The sequence below is a fragment of the Falco punctatus genome (genome assembly GCF_963210335.1).
Source record: "Falco punctatus genome assembly, chromosome: 10".
NCBI classification, from domain to species: Eukaryota; Metazoa; Chordata; class Aves; order Falconiformes; family Falconidae; genus Falco; species Falco punctatus.
The window spans coordinates 18,278,019-18,297,728 of NC_137590.1; the positions used below are offsets into that span (position 1 = coordinate 18,278,019).

Genomic DNA, 19,710 nt, shown 5'->3' on the forward strand with positions numbered 1-19,710 from the left:
CGGCCCGGCCCCGGGGGTGCGCCCCGCCCCGCCGCCCGCCTCTCCGGTGGGGCCCGGAAAGCGCCAGCTCAGCAGCGCAGGCTCGGGGAATTGAGAGCGCGTTTAATGATTAACTTAATCAGTTACAGCGCGGAGGAACCGAAGGATCGTGAGGAGGAAGCCGCTCGCCAGCGGCGTGCGGTAAGGAGGGTCCAGGCGAGGCCCCGGCGGCTGCCGGTAGAGCAGTAAGAGCCGCGAGTCCTGCCCCGGCCGCTTGCCCAGCCACCGTCCTGTTCCTGCCCCGACAGAACTGGGTTTGCCACGTAGAGACCACTAAACTATCAGTAAAACAGCAAAAAACCCAGTCTAGTCCATCTTCATGCCTCACATTGCCAGGAGCAGCTCCAAATCGTTAAGTGTTGCTGAACATTCCTTAATTTCTGCTTGAAAGGCAGAATGCTTCTCCAGGGACTGGTGTCTCTCTTCTTCTGCTGACTTCCACTTGTCCATTGCCATCTGCATAGAGAAGTCAGTGTACACCACACTTTACTAACACTAAAGTACTAACAGCAAAGCCAGGCTCTAAAGCAGCTCCAAGTAAAGTATTTGAACTCTTCAGCAGGGTCTTATGTGCTAAACTGACATCAGTTTACCCTGACTGGGGTGTCTTTTACCTTAGCTCGAGGAAAACAGCAATTTATCTACCACCAAAATTTAGAAAGTGATCTTCATTGATTAGCTCCTAAGCTTCTTACCAAGAATGGCAGAACTGTAGTTTGACTACTATTTTGGTCCATACATAGACTTATTGAAGCTGCTTACTGGTCTGCAGCAGTTCCCAAGCTAGATGAAGTCTTCTGAATCCCAGTGTAACAACTGGACCAGCAGATCAGTGTTCCGCCAGCGGCACTTACAAGCACCTGTAACAGTCCAGAACCTCTCTCAAGAGGAGCTGATCTACATAGATCCAGTACCAACATCCATCTTTACTTTGGAACTGATTCAGTCTAACTTGAAAGCTATCAGTCATTAATATCACTTTCACCTTCTGCCTTTCTTCAAGTTCAAAGGTATACGGTTCAACTTGAAACGACAGAGATGAGAATTAACATTGCCCCACTAGAAACTTTGCTTAAAGCAAGGGGGGCTTAAAGCCCTCTATTTAGAAAGGGAGTAACACATAACAGTTTCCTTCATGCATGTATATTTATAACAAAAGATGAATACTGCAGGCTCTCACCATCTAGTTCATTTGGAGATTGGAGCAGGACTGGAGGGAGCAAAATAACCTTCAGAATCTCACTCAGCACCAGGTGCTCAGTACCTTGAATCAAAGTCTCAGTCTTACCTGAAGCACCTCCTTTTCTTTTGCAGCTGTTTGATTAAATAGCCTCAATTCTTCTATGAGCTTCTCAGTTAACAGCTGAAAAGCCAAAAGGAAAATAGTTTAATATAATGAAAATAAATTGAAGTCTCAGCAGCTGTTTCAATCACATCAGTAGAGAAGGGCAGCAGCACACAGCCCTCTCAAAGCCCATGAACTCCTACCACTATTTCAAAATTTTCTTACCACTGTCTGCTTCTGGCATTCCTGTGCCTTTTCTTCCTCCTCCAAAATGTTGCTGCCTGTAACTAATTTATGAGATGCATTAGTGAACCTCTAATATACAGATAAACTATTAGTTCTTACAAGCAGAGTTTTCAAAGTAATTTCCACAGCAAGAATGATGAAATTATTTTCAAAATTTATCCAGGACAGGGCTTACTACAGGAAGGAGCTTTTTCTCTTAAGCTACGATAAAAGTTTCCCCTGGAGCCACAGTAGTATTTGCTTAACAAGGAAGCAGAGTCCAAACATTTGATGAACAGTTATGACAGGGGAAAAAACCCAAAAATCATTCTGAAGAATGAGATCTAGAATGGGATGTGAAGTGCATAGCTCTTACCAGGATCAATGTTTCTGCTTTCTAAAATCACCATGCAAGTCTGCTGAAATTTCTTGAGCTTCTCAACTTCTTGTAGCAGGCCTTCATTCTCCTCCTTTAACTCCTTTATAGTACCCTGTCATTAACACAGGTTGCAAGTGAAGCAAGTTACCAGAGATTTTCTTCTCATTAGTCACTAATACTGAGCTTGATGCTAATGGCTTAACAAGTGCTCCGCTAGCGCCAACAATCAGATCTTGCCCTTCTGTCTCTCCTACTGCACCAAATTAGTCTGTTGCAGACACTTACTCCTGCTTCTTGACAGGATCAATACATTTATCGCATCCACATGTCATAGCAATTACTAGAAAAATTCAATCCTAGAGATAAATTCCTTTTTGGCAATCCTAGCATATCTTTTCTTGTACTCCCTCCCATATATATATATATATATATATATATAAGCATTTGACACACTGAAGAGCATATAAACATTGGGAAGAAAAGGGCATCTTCGAATCTTTAAGCTACAACATTATTCCCTACACATTTCAGATATTACCAGGCAATTGCATAAGCTGATCAACCTCACAAGTGGAATGCAATTCTCTAAGAGAATCAATAAGCATGTGGATTAGGGTGATCCAGCTGATAGCATCAGAAGCTTTTTGAACATTTCATAGGAGGTCTCAAAGGCTCTTAAAGAAATCAAGCTGTGAGATAAAAGGAACGATCATCTCAGATTAGTAACTGGTTGAGAACTAGGAAATAAAGTGAGCTCTTATAACTGAAGGTTACAAGTAGAGCCTCTTGCACATGACAAAAACTGTGCCAAGTGTCTCCTGCAGTGATCTGCAAGAGGTGAAGAACAACAGTGTGCCAATTATGAACCTAGACTTGATAAAAAAAAATCAAATCTGTTTGAAACAAAAGCCACTGAACAGTCCCAGCTCTCTCAGCCTTTCCTCCAGTCCCTTAATCGTCTTGCTGGCCCTTGGCTGCACTCTCTCCAGTATGTCCATGTCTTCCTTCTACCAGGTGCCCAGAATCGGACACAATATTCCAAGTTTGGCCTCTCACTTGTGCTGAGCAGACAGGAAAAAAACTTGCAGAAAAATATAGAAGGCACTAAAGGATTAGGCAACAATATGAAACAATAGCACATGAAGGAACATAAGCTTATATAAACTGAGCTCTGTCTTAAATACTCGGAAGAGAATGAGGTCGCTGTCCCTCAAAGTCAGTGCACAGCAGTGAGCAAAAACCAAGGATAGTGTTCTTCATTACTGAAATGAGACCATACACATTTCTGAACCTATACCTTCAATAGTGTATGCACTTTCACACGGCACTGTGTGATGGGCTACCAAAGCTAGCAGAAACTAGGCAAAAGGAACAAGGAAACTGGATAGTTTATCTACCATGTGTTAGGAGCTACAGGTGAAAAAGAACTAACAGACCTCAAACCATCAGTGGCAATATTCACATTTTCTCTCAATGCAGCTAGGCATTTTCTCTCAACGCAGCTAGGAAGCACCTGGCAATATTGAGGCTGTTTTAATAAAATGTCATGCAAGTCTATAGCTGTGAACTTGAAATATTCTCCCACCAGGAGTTTAAAATGGAATTAGAACTCTGATGTCTACTTAAGAGATCTGGACACATTATCCATCCAAATACATCTGCAGCTCAGCTGATTTCCAGGTTCTAGCAGATATTATGGGTATCAGGGGAGAAACCCTAGCCCACCCAAACTCTACTGACATCTGATGGAGACAGGAAAATGAGCAAGACAATCTTATGATCTGACTCTGTAGAGGTCAGAATATAAGAATTACTTAATGATTTGTTTACACACACACACACTGCTTTGCTTACCTGTGCTCCTGTTAGTCTGGAGTGTAGCTGCTGTTTGGCTGTTTCTAATAGCTGATTCTTGGTCTTCAGCTCTGCTTCTAGTTTGTATCTGTTGATATGTCTGTAGAATCAAGCATCAAAGATTTAAAGGCAAAACCATCAGTATTACATTTCTCCTCTTTTACTTCCACAAATGTGCCCTTTTTTTGAAGCACTTGCTCTTGTTTCTGACCAAGGGCTTTAATCAGCAAAACTGAGCAAGAAAACCGTACATGGGTGAAAGCTCATTGTAACCCTTCAGAGGGAGCATTAGCGCATGAGGGGAGCTAACAGAGATTTGAGGAAACATACCCTCTTGTAGCTGACTTCTTTGAAAGCGGTTCCACTTTCTTGGCAGATTTAGGCAACCTTAAAAGACAGGTAAAAATACAATTACCAGAAGACCACTGCATTCCTGCAGACTACCAAGTCTGTTAAGTTTGACAAAATCTGCAAAATGCTAAGCTGTCTTTAGGACATTCGCCAGGTAATAAATCCATCAACATTTTCTTTTCATTTACCCTTGGTTTGTAGCTTTGGAGATACCATCTGCTGGAACATTTGAGTTAAAAGAATTGGGATCTTCGTTGAAATCTAGATCTGGTGGTTTGCTGACACATTGTTTCTTTGAAGGAAAAGCCATTTGTATTTCTGCAAGAAAAAGACCATAACAACACTACAGTCTACAAGAGATCACCATAACACACTGAACCTCTAGATCTCTTAAACCTTCAATTTGATAAATCAAAATTATATCTGGCTAGAACAGAGACTTTAAGGTAGTGACAACCAAGGGCAGTCTTCAAACTTTACCTATGATTAAAGGTCCAGAACAAGCCACAGATAGCTCAAATGGTAGACACTATTAAAACATAGTTACAAGCTAGCACTAATGAGAAAAAATTTGAAAGTGCCAACACAGGCATGATAATAGAGGGGGTCTCAACATCAAGCAGACAGTGCGGCACAAGGTTCTGAGCAAAGTTGTTCAGTACTGGAAGCAAAACAAACACAGCCCGCTCAAAACCCAGTTAAGAGAGCTTTACATTCCAATTCTCTACGAGTAGATTAGTTTCTAAAATACCACTACTTTAGAGAACCATCTTCCTATGTAAACTTTATTTGGCTTTAAACCACAGCTGTTTAGAGTATGTAATGTTTGTTCACAGCGGCTCCAGGAAGCCCCCCCGCCCAGTGAAGCGTTTTTCAAATGACATCCTCACGAGCGCGTTTACACCCGAGTAACGGAGCTCTCACCGGTACAGACTAGCTCCCGTGCTTTTAACGTTAAGCCCGGGTGCCTCACATTTCTAAAATGCTGTAAATAGTATCAAAGGACTTCTGGAAGCAGGGTCCCCGCGGGAGAGCCCCTCGAGGCGAGGCGGCCCGGCGCTCGGGGAGGGGAAGGCGCCGGCCCCCAGGCCCAGCCCGGGCCGCCTTGCAGCGAGCTGGGCCCGCCCTGCGCCGAGCTGCCCCGCCAGCCCAAAAGGCGCCAGCCCAAGCCTTAAATAGAGAAAACGGCTGAATAAAGCCTGTAACCAGGCTTCACCGCGGTCACCACAGAGCAAGGCAGAGTTCGAGCCCCCCCACCCCAACCACTCCCCCTTCCCGCGCCGGCCTACCCCGCTCGGCAGCCCCCGCAACCGGGACCGGGTGCCCTGCGGCGCAGCCCCCCCTCCCCCGAAGAGGGTACGCACCCGCGAGATACCCAGCGCGGTGCAGCACATCGTAGACGGGGATGCGGCAGGACCCACCCTCCATGGAGGCCGATCCTCCCGCCGCCGTTTGAATCGAACCCGCCGCCAAACGGCCGCACCGCCGCCGCGCATGCGCAGGGGCGCCCGCCGGCCGCGCGCTGGCCCCGCCCCACGGAGCGGCCTGCGCGGGCGCGGTGCGCGTGCCGGCCGGCTCGAGCTGCGCTTCGTGCCTCCTTCGCGCCCTTTTCCTGAGGGCGCCTTTCAGGAAGGCGCTGAGGGGATGGCGGGCGTCGCAGGCGGCTGCGGTGCTGCTCCCCAGCGCTGCTGCCCGCAGCTGAGCCGGCCACCGGCGAGGCGGGGAGGGCCCTCCCAGCCAACCGCTACCTCGCCCTGTGGTTTGGGCACTCGAGGCCCGGAGCCCTCAAGGCCTTCCAGTGGGTGTCAGCACAGCACCCCCCTCCCCTTGCGCAGCCAGGGTGCCGGTAGTGCTGCTTGTGTTTCAGGCAGTTACAATTACCCTCCCACAGTGTCAGGGGAAAGCAAGCATCTGCATAATACATTTCCCGACTTTATTAGATGTTTTCGGTAGTGTTTTCCAACACAGTTTTCAAAACAGGTGGGAGATCCCTCCAAATGCTAACAGAAGCAGCTCCCATGCACAGGTGGTTTTGGTCAGTGTTGGCTCACAGCCTGCCAGCAGCTCTGCTTGCCAAAACATCCACCCGAATACCCAGCATAAGAATTGCACCCTGAAAATGCAAAACTGAAATACCTTGTGAATTTCAACTCATTACTAGCTTTAAAAGGGACATATTCCTAATTGGCATCAGGCAGTTGTGGCCTATCCTGCAGAGCCGGGAAAACCACTTGTGGGTGTCAGGAGGTGTGAATATTTTGAAGATTAATACCTTCCTTTTGCTGGTCATATTGGAAAAATATTAGGCACTTGAAGAAAATGTACCACATTGTTCTTGGTGAAAATGAAGCATCACTCAGATTTAGGAAAGTTTGTCATAAGCATTTTATTTTATATCAACTTGGATAGAGAATGATTTCTCTTTTTCAACAGATAAAGGCAAGGAAGTGTTTTGTTTTCCTGTTTGTTTCTGGTAGAGAAAAAAAACCCATAAAATTCAAGATTTACCAGATACGCAAATTTTAAAAAGTTAGGTGTTTGTGGGTAATGCCTTGAGCGGAAAAAAGCTATGAAGATGATGCACAAAGCACCCGAGTCACAGCAGGGACGAGGACACTTTTCTCAAAGGGGAAATCTCACACTGAAAATCTTTGGCAGTACTAGAATTTCTTCTGATAAAACAAATGGAAATTGTTACTGAAATAGATTCGGGCTGCATTCTGCAGCCTCCTCCATGATCAATAAAAGACTATCAACTCAGAAGTCTCAATGAGATTTTTTATAATATCTAAACTACTTCGGTGACATCTGTGGACCTGGACTTCACATAAAGCAGTTTCTGATTCAATAGAAAATGAAAGGTTTTCTTTTTTTTTTTATTAACAATACACTCCACTTGATATCTAGCTTTTCAATAGTTGCAGGTTTGGGTTTTAGATTTTATATTTTTTTTTACATGAGTTGTCTTTCTCTGCTGTTAAATATCTGGGGAGATTCACCTCATTATTTCTTTCCTATGTGACCTTGACAAGAAAACAAAATCCATTCACCTTTTAAGAAATGACAGAACAGGTTTACTCGATAAGTTTTGCAGTACAGCTGTGAATATGGCACCAAACACTGGAAGGTCAAAGGGCTTGTACTCCCATCAAGATTGATCTCACATCCTCTCACTAGTATCAGATTTGCTGGTTCTGTGAAAGCACAGATACTTGCACAGCTGAAATACTAAGAAATAATCTCAGCTCTAGGAGAGGTGGGAGGAAAAAAGTGATATTTACAGTTCCGAGGACATTTCGACTTCCCCTTTCCCTAGCAGTACAGTTTTGTTTTCTGCAAGGTTTCAGCTGTTGTAACCAGAACTTTGTGCACTAGATCGCTTGATCCAAACGTCAGGCATGTCTGGTTGGCTGTTTGGTAACACAACCAGACCTTCGCTGCCTAATCCAAATCGATTTTTCCATGAAGAGCTGTTCTGCTGCGATGCTGCTGGAGTGATATCAAAGACAGTCTCCCTCAGGTCCAGCCGCAGGGTATCTCTCTTCCTGTTCAAGTAACCTCTCTCTGTTTGACTGTACGAATCAGACAGCTCTAAGACATCAGGACAAGAACTGGCAGATTCAGCAAGCTTTAGGCCTTGCTCAAAATCGCTAATTGACGTCTCACTGGAGATGTTGAGCATGTCAAAAGAGCTGCCAAGAGAACAAAGGCATCTGTGAATTTTGTAGGTGTCAGCAGCAGGAAGATGGCTGTTGTCTGAGGTATAATCTGACTGCTGCTGGGCAGTGTCACTAGAGCACTGTGATTTATTGAGCTGCCCTTCTTCTTTCATGCCAGCCAGATGGATATGGTCCAGCCCAGACCTATCCCAAGCTTGCAGACCATACTTCCGACATCGACAGTCTTGGCAGAGTCTCTCCCGGTGATTTTCTCCTTCTGAATTGCTGTGCTTGTAAGGAGAGGAAGTTTGCAAAGCAGGACACTGGCACAGGCCAACCTGCTGGTCTCTAAGGGTCTCCTGCAGATTCTGCGTCTCTCTTTCAAGGGAGGGATGCATTCCTATTCTGGGGCACCTGTTGTCTTCAGCTTGCATGTCTTCAGAGAGCACTGATGGCCGGTTGGACAACTTGCTTGTGGAAGTGCTGTTGTCAAAACTGTCACTGAGTTTTCTGGACAAGGGCTGGAGCTCGTATTGCTCGTTTGCAGTGTTGGACTCCTGGACCTTCCGCAACCGGTTTTGCTTCTCACTCCCCCCACAGGAAAAGCTTCCGTTCAGCCCGGAGTCATCAGAATAGTCTTTCATGGTGTGGGCACAAGGCCAAAGGATCTGCCCACAGTTCTTCTCTGGGCCGAAGAAGCAGCACAGGGACTGGAAGAAGAAGCTGGCAAACCCACAGCTGATACACTTGATCATCATGATGAATATCCCCAGCTTCCTATATGCCAGGACCGTGGCAGGCAACATAATGACCCCTGCAGAGAAGAGAGCAGAAGCTGCCATGGCCGTGGCACAGCTCATCTGCTTCAGGGAGAAGGCCACTCGGCTCAGGCGGTCAGAATGGGGGCAAAGATGATAGGAGATGCAGTAGTTGACAGTAAAGTCAACGGAGAGACCTACTGCAGCTGAAATGAAGAGAGACTCCACTGCATTGAGCTGCCACTCCAAGAGGACCAAAAGGCCGATGGTTACCAGGACAGTGCCCGCAATGGCAGTAACAGAGAAAATGCTAAGGAGAACATTCCAGGTAGTGAGCAGCAGCACCACAAAGGAAATGGCTATGGAGAGCCCCATGACCACCATTGTTTCTGTGCTGAGACTGTGCTGGAGGTTGTACAGCTCTAGTTTACTGGTAAACCATCCATTCTGAAGCCCCACAGGGGCAGTTTTCATTTCCTCTGTTACCCAGAGGCTGATTTCCTCATAGAATTGTTTGGCTTTGCTGTAGTTGAAGCTATAGTGATAAACAGTTTGAAACTGCAGCACTAAGGCAGCGAGATTTCCCTCCCCGTCAAACCTGAGGCCCAGATCGTACATTTCTGCCCCTTCCCTGCCCTGTTCCAGGAGCATCATTTTGATGCAGTGTAGGAAGACTTCGCTTCCGTAAGGGAAAGAAAACTGGTTACAGCAAAGGTTGAAGCTGTGATCTCGCTGGGAGCACTGGCGACTGTCCATCCACCTGAGGAACTCCTCCATGAAGCACACTGTAGATTTCTGCTCTGTGTCAGGGTAATAGAAAGTTTTGTTCTTCACTTTTTGGCAGAATTCAAGGAGCCACTTCTGGGCATCAGGGTTTTGGATTGTGAAGGTGACATCTGTCACTAGGGTGCCATTGCTTTTTGGATCTAAATGGTCCCCGTTATCCAGGGGCAGAATGCCCCAGACTATTGTGACAGGCATACGCTGCCCTTCTCCATGCTCCAGCCTCTCAAACATGAACTGGTGGCAGTACTCAGAATCGTACCTTTCGAAGGGGTGGCTCAGTCTGAACACCTGGACAGACGACGTCTCGAGAGTCGGGAGTTTGAGTTTGGGGTTGGAACAGGAGATGTAGGCACCTCCTATTGCTAAGGCAGCAAACCAGCAGATCCAGATGTACCGAAACTTGATGACCCCACAAGGCAGAAGCTTTTCAAATAGCAGCTTGGAGGTTTCAGACAGTGTGTTCTGGAGACTCCTGAGAATGTAATGGAGGGAGAGAGCGACTCTCTTATGACCGGTATTGTTCCAGTAGTCTTCTGGCTTGTAAGTGCAGGTCGTTGCTATGTAGCGCTCATACAGCACAGCCGAAGAAGGAAGCCAAGTCATCATGAACAGCAGATTCACCAGCACGGAGGTGCCCATGTAAATAGCAAAGCAGCGGATGGCTATGATATTGCTAATGTAGCTGGCGTAGAAGGCAGCGCCCATTGTGAAGCAAGATGCCACTGTGAGATATGCAAAATGGTGCATGGTTTGACTCACCCACTGAGAAAGCCCAGCGGAAGGGTTCTGGTTCTTGCTGAGGTTCCAGAGGTCAAAGAAGACAAAGGTGTGGTTGGCACAAATGCTGCTGAGAATGATGACTGCTGTCAGGTTTACAAAAGGGAAATAGGTGAATCTGAAGGCCACCTTGTACAAGAAATAGGAGATCATTAAAGAACTGACAACAGCGAGCAGGATCATTAAGGTAATAAAGACTGAGCGTAAATAAAAAGAAATGCTTAGAAAAATAGCTAATATTGCCAGGACTGGATATTTAGTATCCAGTAAAAGATAGTGCTGGAATAGTTTCTGTTTAAGGCCCAGGTCCATTCCAGTGATAGATGTGTAGTTATCAAACAGATCCCAGGATTCAAGATTGTCTAAGTAGATCCCCATCATAGATGCACCTTTCCTTGTAGGCAAAAATAGCAGGCTGTATTTGAGAGATGGCACTTGGTACTCAATTGTCTGGGGACTAAGAAAGTCTCTGTCAACCAAGAAGTGAAGAAGCTGGTAAATGGCATTGAAGCGGGTACATTTTTCTGGGACTTGGGCACACTGAGAGTGTTTCTGTCTCACAGTCTCAGGACCTATGCAAGATGGAGTGAGGATACCTTTGTGGTAGTCTGGAGCACAGGCACGAAGGAGAGCCAGGGTATGGGAAATATCTCCTTGGGTTATCTCCAAACACGAAGACCTATTGTACAGGACAGCAATGTAGTTCCCCAGAGACCAGCTTGGGCAGCATTCGTTGGTTTCAGTACGTTGGCAGAGGTCTCTAAAATGAACATGTGAGCGTATCTGAAAAACAGATGAGACAGCATCATGTCAGACACTCTCTGCATGCTTCACGTTGCAGCCCCATAGTGTTCCTCATTCCTTGCCGTAATGCTCCCCTCCAGGTGTACCAGCCATGGCTTGCCATCCTCCCCATGACAAATGACAAATACTAAAGCTATTAAAACTTGCTAGCCTTTTGCAAAAATTAAACCCTGTCCATTATTTATATTTTATAACCTCTGACTTGAAAAGTTGGATCTTATGGGAATCAGCTAATCCAATTAAGCTTCTCACTTGCAAAACTTGCTGTCACAGTCTCCAAGATGATAGCTCCATTTCAGTAATTAGATTCTGCTGCCCAAAATTCTCAGCAGCTTCTGATGGACACCTTTGGCTTTGGGACCAAGTTCTTGTTCAGTGTCTCTTTGTTTGTGTTTAATGGCAGCTGCTACTTTGCAGCTGGACTTTAGTGACAGGTGGAATCATCCATCTATTGCTAAGTAGATAAAATGCTTTGGAGTCCCCTAGGCTGAAACCTGTTCTGTAGCTTATGTGATTTTTGCCTGGCTTCCTTTCAGCTAGAGATTAAAGATTACAGCAGTCAGAAAAGAGACAGCATGTATATATGTTCTTCCTGACATTACTAACCTTGTCTTGTTCAATTTGACACATGGACTGAATAGCTTGCAAGTTCCATAAGCTCCCAGCAGTTGTGGACATAAAAACCAGCTGGGAATAGCTCTTTTCTGAAACAAAGAAGAAGAAAAAAAAAAGGGGGGGGGGGGGAGTGTGTTAGGTAATACAGATGAATCAGCCAACCTACCTGGAGTAGACTTTCTGTTCGTAGTGGGGGAAAAAAAGTATATATATACATTACTGTCTATATGACTGATATGGAGGACTCCCTGAAGGGGAGCAGGTCACAAAGACAGTAGGTTGTAAGTAGGTTGTATTGAGTGGTAGCATCTGCCTTGTGTGGTCTGACCTCTGCTCCTTGCCCATCTGTCAGCAGCAGGAGAGACATTTTCAAAATAGGCTCTCCATGCTGTCAGCATGCTTTTGGGGGCTGCTGGCATCTGGTTCTGCACCCCAGGACAAGTGAGGAGGAGCTTGAGCTCAGCCAAAAACTCCCAAGGACCTGTGGGTTTGGTGTTTGACTAGTTTCAGAGGTGGAGTAGAGGCAGGTAAGAGAGTAAAAATATCTGTATGCTGTTCCTCTTTTTTTCTTACTAATGCCTATTTTGGGACAAATTTGGGGTATCTTGGAGTTTTCTGCTTTTCTCTCCAGTTTTTTTCAGAAAGAAGGAACAGAGAGGGAATAGGAACAGAGAAGGAGCGGGGCATATGCCATGTTTTCAGAAGATTCTTTTGATATGGATAAATGGCGAAAACATTAGTCCTTTTACTGGTGCTTTTAAAGTATATTTCTAAAGGACAAAAAAGAAGTATGGCAAAAAATTAAGAAGGAGAAACATCTCCAGAATTTCAGAACAAGCCTTTTCTAGCCAGTCAGTTATGAAGTGCTGGAAGATCACGATCTGAAAGGTGGCATAGCTTTCACAGGTGGCATTTGAAGTGCTGTTTTCTTAGAGCACTTTCAGAGTCTTTCCCTGTGTCCTAAAACACTCTGGCAATTCTCTATGCTGTTGACTTATGAATGTGTAATACTAACTGCCCCATCAGGATTTCGCTCACCTGGGGGACCACAAAAGAAACCATCCGCTCTGTAGATTTGTTCCACCATTCTCCGTGTTCTGGCTTCTTGTTCTCCCTGAGCAGCTTTCTGTCCTCTGTTGATGCCAATATCATCATAGCTGGCAAGAGATCAGGTTATTGGTGTAACTAGAGATCATCTGGCTATGGTTATGTTTGCTGACAAGGCTCTGGTGCCATGCATGACACTGCTGCAGCAGTAAGAGTCATCATGGTCTGGAAAGAGCATTGCTTGGGTGGGAGCTTTTCTATACCAGGTTGACTGTGCCCCTTCGTGGGGATCTTTGTGAGACTAAGTGAGAAGTTGCATCCCCCTGTGCAGACAATGCTGAGTCACCTCTGCTGTCTCTTAAAGGTAAACAGCAAAGTAAATGCATGAACAGTTTAGAGCCTAAATTCCTGGTTTCCAGAATAGGGAACCCAAGTCTATTGCAGGCAGACAGATTTTAAACTCTCCAGTGCATCAGTTGCCTTTAAGTGTAGCATATATGTTGTAATTCACATAGATATCTTGGAACATTGAATCTGTAACTTTACAGGCAACATCTTCCTCAACCCCTCCCAACCACACTCAAATACCTTTTCTTCTTGGCATAGGGAGAAAGGGAAAAGGTCTTCTTGTAGCCTGTATGGCTCTCTACATTCCTCCACACAACGAGCTTTCTGCCGATGTCAGTATCTCGTGGCTCAAAACCCTGCAGCCAAGCAAAAGGGCTTTGTCATCAGCCTGCATTTTAGTTTAGCTTAGCTTTCCTTAATTCTCCTCCTAGACACAGAAACTATATGGTAATATTACTGCATCTTGTAGAAAAACATACTGAATTTCCCCTGGAAATGCTGCAACCCAGAGTTGACACAAAACCTCAACTTCTCCCTTTCCCTTCTTTGCAGGAATGGCTACAATTCTCTCTCTCTGATCTCCTAAGACTCTTATCCTCTTCAAGTGAAAGAGTCACTTACAGAAATGTGAGTAATTTTCCTCTTCCTGGACAAACTCTATTCTATGCTTATTTTCTCAGGATTCTTCCATTAACGACAGACAGGAAGTCTAATGACTTTAGAAAATGTGGGATCCTGCATGGAAAACAGGAGCCTGTGCATCAGAGCTCAGCACGGGGCAGTCTTTCCATTTCAAAAGCCTTACACACAGGCTGTAGGAGCAAAAGCCAGATCCTCCATCCGATTTCCACCGAACCCAGCTAGTCCCTTCAGGCAACCCCAGCCTTCCAGCAGTGGAAGGGGAGCAGGAGGAGCAATCCCAGTTTGTGTTGGCAGTGTCTCCACACCAGAGTGAGGGCACTAGAGTGAGTCCACAGCATTGCTGAGAGATGGGCGGGTGCCTGCCACTGGCACACACTGTGCTCCTTCTGTGGTGTCAGACACACAGCAAAGACTGCACGTCACTAACACATTACATTTATCCTGAAGGAGTCTAACTTTGGTTGCATGCTGTGAAGATGTGGGTTAAGGACAGCAGATTGCTGATAAACATGGTCATTTTTTATAGTGGCTTTAACATCCTCCTTGATTTACCGTTCTGCCTTGCTGCCTCAATCTGCAGAGAAGGAGGGAATTAAAGGCTCATTTTATGTGGCAGAAAGAATATATCACTGGTTGGCCTGTGGATTTTCCTTATGTTCACATTGGTGTATCATCTGTAGGGACTTACCATTAAAGGTTCTGAAAAGTCAGGCAAATTCCCAACAAGCAAGCCAGCTACTGTGCAAACCACAGCCATCACTGAACACAGCACCAGGACGACGATGGGCCACTCCGCAATCAGTTGAGAATAACTGGAATCAACAGGAGAAGAAAAAAATGCAGCTGTTAAGGTGCTTCTGCTATCAGCACAAAACCTGCCGTTGAACCAACGTAGTGTGAGTAAAAGGAAGTAAAATAATCAGGGCTTTCTGGTTTGAGCATTTATTTATTGAAAAGCTTAGAGGCTCTACTACAGCTATTAATGAACATATTATACCTCCAACTGGATGTTTGCAGGCGATTCTAATTAACTTGGGTAATTACATTTTGCCTCCCTGCATTTTCCTGCTTTTTCAATCAGAAATAATAAAAGCCAGACTCCTGCATCCTAGGGCAAAAATAAGCTTTAAATATTTAACTTAAAAGATTGCATTTGAAAAGAGCTTCTTCCTTCCCTGCCCCCCCCCCCCCCCCCCCCCCCCCGTTCTGCAATGTAAGCCAGTAGCTGCCTAATAGTTTGGCTTGCAGATTTTCAACCTGTGGACCCTGAGAAGTCTTTGGGCTATTCTGAAGAGTCCCCTAAAATAACTAACTCAAGCAAGTCCATTGTCATTGGTCTAAATTCACCCCCTATATAGGGGCCTGCTTTACTGTTGGGAGATGTATGGACATCTGCACAGCTAAAAAGGATGGAAACCACTAAGCTGATGTGTAACCAGTGTCAGGATTGCTGGCAGCGTTCACAGAGCACACAAGTGGCTTCTGCATCTGCAGGATGAGTGAATCTCATCCTGATCTCAGTCTCAAAACCAGACGCTGAACCTACAGTAAAAGCATCTGCAAATGCAGCAGACCAGTTATCCCTCAGGGTCTGGAGGACAAGTACAAGCCTATGGGCCAGGGCTATGCCTGGAACACCTATCAGTGCAATAAGGTGGCACACACATTTTAGTGGCATTTCTATACAAACAAAACTCTTCCAGAGAAGCAGCTTACTTTGGCCAAAAGGATTTTTGCTAGTTACTTTTGTTCTTAAGAGCTGGTCTAAAATTTTTCATCTGCGTTCTGGATTTCTTTTGGGATGATCTATTAAAGTTACTGTCCCACAATTTTTTACCAGTGCATGTTTCACTGTGTCAAGGTTTATGTCTTTCTCAAAAATATCTGTTGAGATGTAAGATTTCAGAATGGGTTCCTGCTCTGGTTTGGCAGGTTCTAGGTAGTTCTTCTGTACTCAGATGTATTTCTGAAATATAAGAATTTTTGTTCAAAAATAGTTGACAAATATTTGAGCTTCATGGGAAAGTGAAATATTTATGGACCTTAGAACAGCTATGCCAGTGCATATCAGCCTCGAGGTAGAATGTTCCTGCTTGCCTGCTCCTTTGCTCCTCTTGCCTAAAATATCACTGGGTCGAATAGCAAAGCTATTCCTCATAAATCGTCATGAGCCCTTCAAACAGCTTTTCACATGACTTTTGGTCAGGCCTAGTATTTTTTTCAATTTAAGACCACCTTATCAAGTTTGTTTTCATAGATGAAGTCTTTTCTATGAAAATGAACAAAAATTACCCTTTGTGCATTAGACTGTCTAATTTCTGGAGGCTGTTTTGGGTTATTCCATGTCCAATTACCAGGAGGGGAAAAAAAAGAAAAAAAAAGAATCAGCTGCAGTATCTGATGATGGGAGATAATTAACCAAACCCTCCAGAAAAAATAGTATACAAAAATCAGCTTTTAAACAGAAGTTGAAATCGACCAAATTATTTTAGTTTTATGAAATATATTAAAAATCCTTTGTCTTTTGAAAAGGTGAATTTATTTCATGGATGAGCTATCCTCCTGATTGCTCATCTAGGGGGCCAAGCTGGATTAATCATAAATATATATATCTACACACACATATATATCTATATATATACACATACACACACATACAGGATTATTAAGTATATTTTACAAAGCTATTGTATGGACTAGAGCCAGGCACCTGCCCCAAGAACAGCTATCAAGACAGCTTTGCTATTCATTAATGCAAGTTAAATTGATCTCACAAGCAAATTGAGATTTTTCCAAGCGGATGGGAAGCCCTGAGCGGGGAGTGCTGACCTTGTCTCTGAAGCTGGGCCTGCTGAGGATGTCACCAGCGGTAACACTCTGCATTTCCTAATAGCAGGGTAGGAGAGCAATGATAATAGGGTAGAAGGACAGAAAGCGTTTGATATTAAACATACCTTTTTGGCATCCTGAAAGCTTTGTCATGTCTGCAGACAGAAAAAAAAAAAAAAGATGCTTTCATTTATGATTTTCCTATGAAGCACAGTGCAGGGCTGTTAGTGAGCAAATTAACCCTTTCCAGGGCTGTAAAACACCAAGACTACATGAATTAGTTTAATGAATAACAGCTTTTACCTCTCCTCTGTTGGCACTTTAACCAAACAGGATGGGAAGGCATGATGTCACTCCTCATTTTTGTCCCTTTATGAAAACCCCGTAGAAAGTAATGGACATTAGCAATGCAATCCCATAGAAATCACACTGCAACTTTTATCTATGAAAATATCTGTTTTAAGTGCTTTCCTACTGAATTTTTAATTTTTTTTTCTTGGCAAATGCATACCTCTCTATTAAATTTCATGAGTTGGACTCGCAGAACCTGTATAGCTTTTATTTCATGCTTAGCTCAGCAAGGATTTTCCAAAAAGGTGGCTCTCATTTGTTTCCTGGGCCCTTCCAAAGGCAGCATTTGTCCAGTCTGGAGGAGCAGAAGGCCAGCGGAGCTGCTCAAAAACACTACCAGGGTTTCCTTGACACAGGAACATTTGTCATTCCTACTTGTAGGGCTCTGAGGAATGAAATAAACTTTTCCCAGGGGAACCAGGGTTACATTTGTTAATGAATCCCTGAGGGCAAGCTTTCCACTGACATCTTAACAGATAAGCTGCACCTCAGTGGGTTACCATGTCTGAAGGACCTTTCATTCTGCTTTCCATTTCCACTGAAATGTCCCCTTGAAATATGCCCCAGCCTTGGGCTGTGATGCAGCTTCTAGCAAACTGCTCCCAGCTGTGGCTTCTTCCTCTCTCCACAGCCATGCCAAGCTCAGCTCAGCGAGTGCTCCCTCCTCCCTTCACACTCCTACGCTCTTGGCTTAAACTGGGAGAAGGTCCTACTGCCCTCCAATATCTGTGTGGGGCAGATGGCTCCGCTCCATCCCGGGCAGCCAGCTGGTGATCTTGTTGCAGGTTATCCTTACCAGCAGGCTGTTATGAATGGAAGAAATAAAAAAAGGAAGAGAGGGAGAGTTCCCCATGGAAGTCACTGTCAGTGGCACGTGTTTTCCTCATCATGCTAATGCTCTGCAGATTTGAGAGAGAGAGAGGAGCAAAGAAAAATCTTCACCAGATTATTAAAGAGAGGTCTTTTTCTGGCAGCACGCTGCCCATCCTGTGCTAATTCTCACACAATAGCTTCTCAAGCAGATTTGCTTGGATTAAAACTCCTATTCTAGCATTATTATGTTATCACTTTTCTGTCTGCTAGTGCAGCAGATTCTGCCAGGGATTTGCAATCCAGCTGCATTTCCTACTTAAATAACCTGTTACAGAGAACATAGTTGACAATTTTCTTGATAGCATACAAGCTAAAAAGGATCCAGGCTCCCTTCCTCTGACTGCAATTGTGTCACAGCACTCTCCAAACTAGACAGCTGCAGCAAGATCTTTTTACCATCTTATACCAACGTACTCTTTGTGCCAGTCCCTCTGCTGCCTTCTCCTTGTCCCTCCTCACCCAGGGCACCCACACACTGACTCATCTCTGCTTCTTCTTCCTCCTCTCTTTTCATCGGCTGCCCAACGTCTTAACTTAACCAGCCACACCTGCACCTTATCTACATCAGCCAACCCGCTGCCCAGAAGCCAGACCACAGTTGTATATTATCAATGCTAATTAACCCAGCTGCATTCTTCTACACTGCAAACACAAGTGAATTAAATCATCTGTTAATGGCTAGAAAATGAGACCATAAAGGGTTTTTATGCTTGACCCTGCACTGCTGTACAAAGGCAAGGAAGGAATCCTGTGCTATCTTCTATTGGACTTTGGTGGCTACTGCTGTTGTAGCAAAGGGATCATGGTCCTTAATACAAACAGTGGACTCCTAAAGGCATATACAGAGAGGAAGGTTGATGCTGGCTGGAAGGAGAAGAGATTGTAGCTCAGGCTTTTTGGGAAGCCCATCCTGTACGCATCCTTACAGTGCTGCCCAAGAAACATCCACCACACAAGCAAGTCACTGGGGTGCTCTGCACACCCATGGAGTTTGCTCAGTTCTGTCATGGACAACACAGAATTGACACCCGCGTTGCTGCCCAGCCTGGAAAACCAAATAATCATCCCCATTTTTCTAGTTCTCACTGTGCAGCTGTAGCCAATGCTCACCCTCGGCTGCCTCTCTTCCTTTCAGCACAGGCAGCAGCTTTGGTGGGGGTAGAAAAATAAATTAACTCTGCTCTTATCACTGAGAAACTCTGCCAAGATAAAGGATTAGCCAGCTGGATGTCTTGTAGTGCAAAAGGATAAAATGCAAAGATCACAGAAGATGGGCATAATCACAGCTGTGTGATCTGGAAGCCACTGAGTTGCCTTGGCTTTACTCAATGAGTCACCTTGAGAAGCGGATCTTGCTCCCTGGTGTGGCAATGGCAGCTCTCTGAGAGCAGACTGGATCCCTCTGTGCATTCTGGGGCAGCTGCTGCCCAAACCTGAAGAGCAAACCCATGTTTTGTGTGTCCCCACTCCCTCCCACTTCCCGCCACAAAGTTCAGGAGATGCTTTTTGAAAGCCCCTGAGCCGCTCTCCATGTGCCTCTTACCTGACTGTTACAACGTGATGCTGCACCGGCCGTCGCTGCCTGGGGGACCACTGTTTCCAGGGGCTTTCCGAGGCCTCATGGTGGGAAGCTGGCATGGGATCACTGCTGGAAAGGTGGGAACACAACACAGGCCTCTCGCCATGCCCAGGGAGCTGGGGCAGGCCGTAACTGCCTTGGGGCTCGTGCTGGTTGCAGGGGTAATACAGATGCTGCTGCTGTGAGTCCTGGGAGCTCGATGGTACCTGGCCATTGGACTGGGTGGAGACTGGCCCGAGCGTGTGGCTGGAGGAGGGCAAGTGGTCTCCCCCCAGCCTGGGGGAGGCAGGAATGGGGCAGTGATGGACCGGGCAGATTCGTTCCCAGGAAGTGCCACTGTAGCTGGGCTCGGTGTTCCCGATCTCTGGCATAGCGAGACAGGTCTGGCAAGGTCCTGCATTTTGTTTTTCTCTGAGAGAGAAAAGAAAGGTATGGTAAAACAGCAGAGCAGCAGAAAGGCTACGCAGGCGGATTGCATCCTGCAGACTAGAGACTCTGAAAGGCCTCCC

General features: G+C 45.4%; 2 protein-coding genes across 3 annotated transcripts in view; both read right to left on the reverse strand.

Moving 5' to 3' along the window:
* Positions 1-82: 82 nt before the first annotated feature.
* On the reverse strand, positions 83-5,668 carry KNSTRN (kinetochore localized astrin (SPAG5) binding protein). Of its 2 annotated transcripts, none has more exons than XM_080405065.1 (8): positions 5,555-5,668; positions 4,322-4,451; positions 4,113-4,169; positions 3,783-3,882; positions 1,926-2,040; positions 1,550-1,611; positions 1,328-1,402; positions 83-495 (listed from the first exon to the last, which is right to left on the reverse strand). In XM_080405065.1, exons 1-8 carry the CDS (start codon positions 5,559-5,561, stop codon positions 364-366), a joined length of 678 nt encoding a protein of 225 aa, XP_080261191.1. In that variant the 5' UTR covers positions 5,562-5,668; the 3' UTR covers positions 83-363. The 2 variants fall into 2 exon arrangements, with proteins under 2 accessions (XP_080261191.1, XP_080261190.1); XM_080405064.1 differs by having other exon boundaries at positions 5,498-5,645.
* A 131-nt stretch (positions 5,669-5,799) lies between these two features.
* The window catches only part of DISP2 (dispatched RND transporter family member 2), a 35,334-nt gene continuing 21,423 nt past the window's right edge, over positions 5,800-19,710 (reverse strand). Inside the window, exons 2-8 of the mRNA XM_080405009.1 lie at positions 19,166-19,612; positions 16,524-16,553; positions 14,258-14,381; positions 13,168-13,283; positions 12,571-12,689; positions 11,524-11,621; positions 5,800-10,896 (exon numbers count right to left, since the gene is read on the reverse strand). Of these exons, the coding sequence (XP_080261135.1) occupies positions 7,477-10,896; positions 11,524-11,621; positions 12,571-12,689; positions 13,168-13,283; positions 14,258-14,381; positions 16,524-16,553; positions 19,166-19,612 (4,354 nt within the window). The 3' untranslated portion in view covers positions 5,800-7,476. The remainder of the gene's footprint in view (positions 10,897-11,523; positions 11,622-12,570; positions 12,690-13,167; positions 13,284-14,257; positions 14,382-16,523; positions 16,554-19,165; positions 19,613-19,710) is intronic.

Coding starts and splice junctions, on each gene's coding strand:
- KNSTRN (XM_080405064.1), bottom strand. CDS start 5,561: ATGGAGGGTGGGTCCTGCCGCATCCCCGTCTACGATGTGCTGCACCGC. Junction 2,041..3,782: donor CCAGACTAACAGGAGCACAG/GTAAGCAAAGCA, acceptor TGTTAATGACAG/GGTACTATAAAGGAGTTAAA. Junction 1,403..1,549: donor AATGCCAGAAGCAGACAGTG/GTAAGAAAATTT, acceptor TTGGCTTTTCAG/CTGTTAACTGAGAAGCTCAT.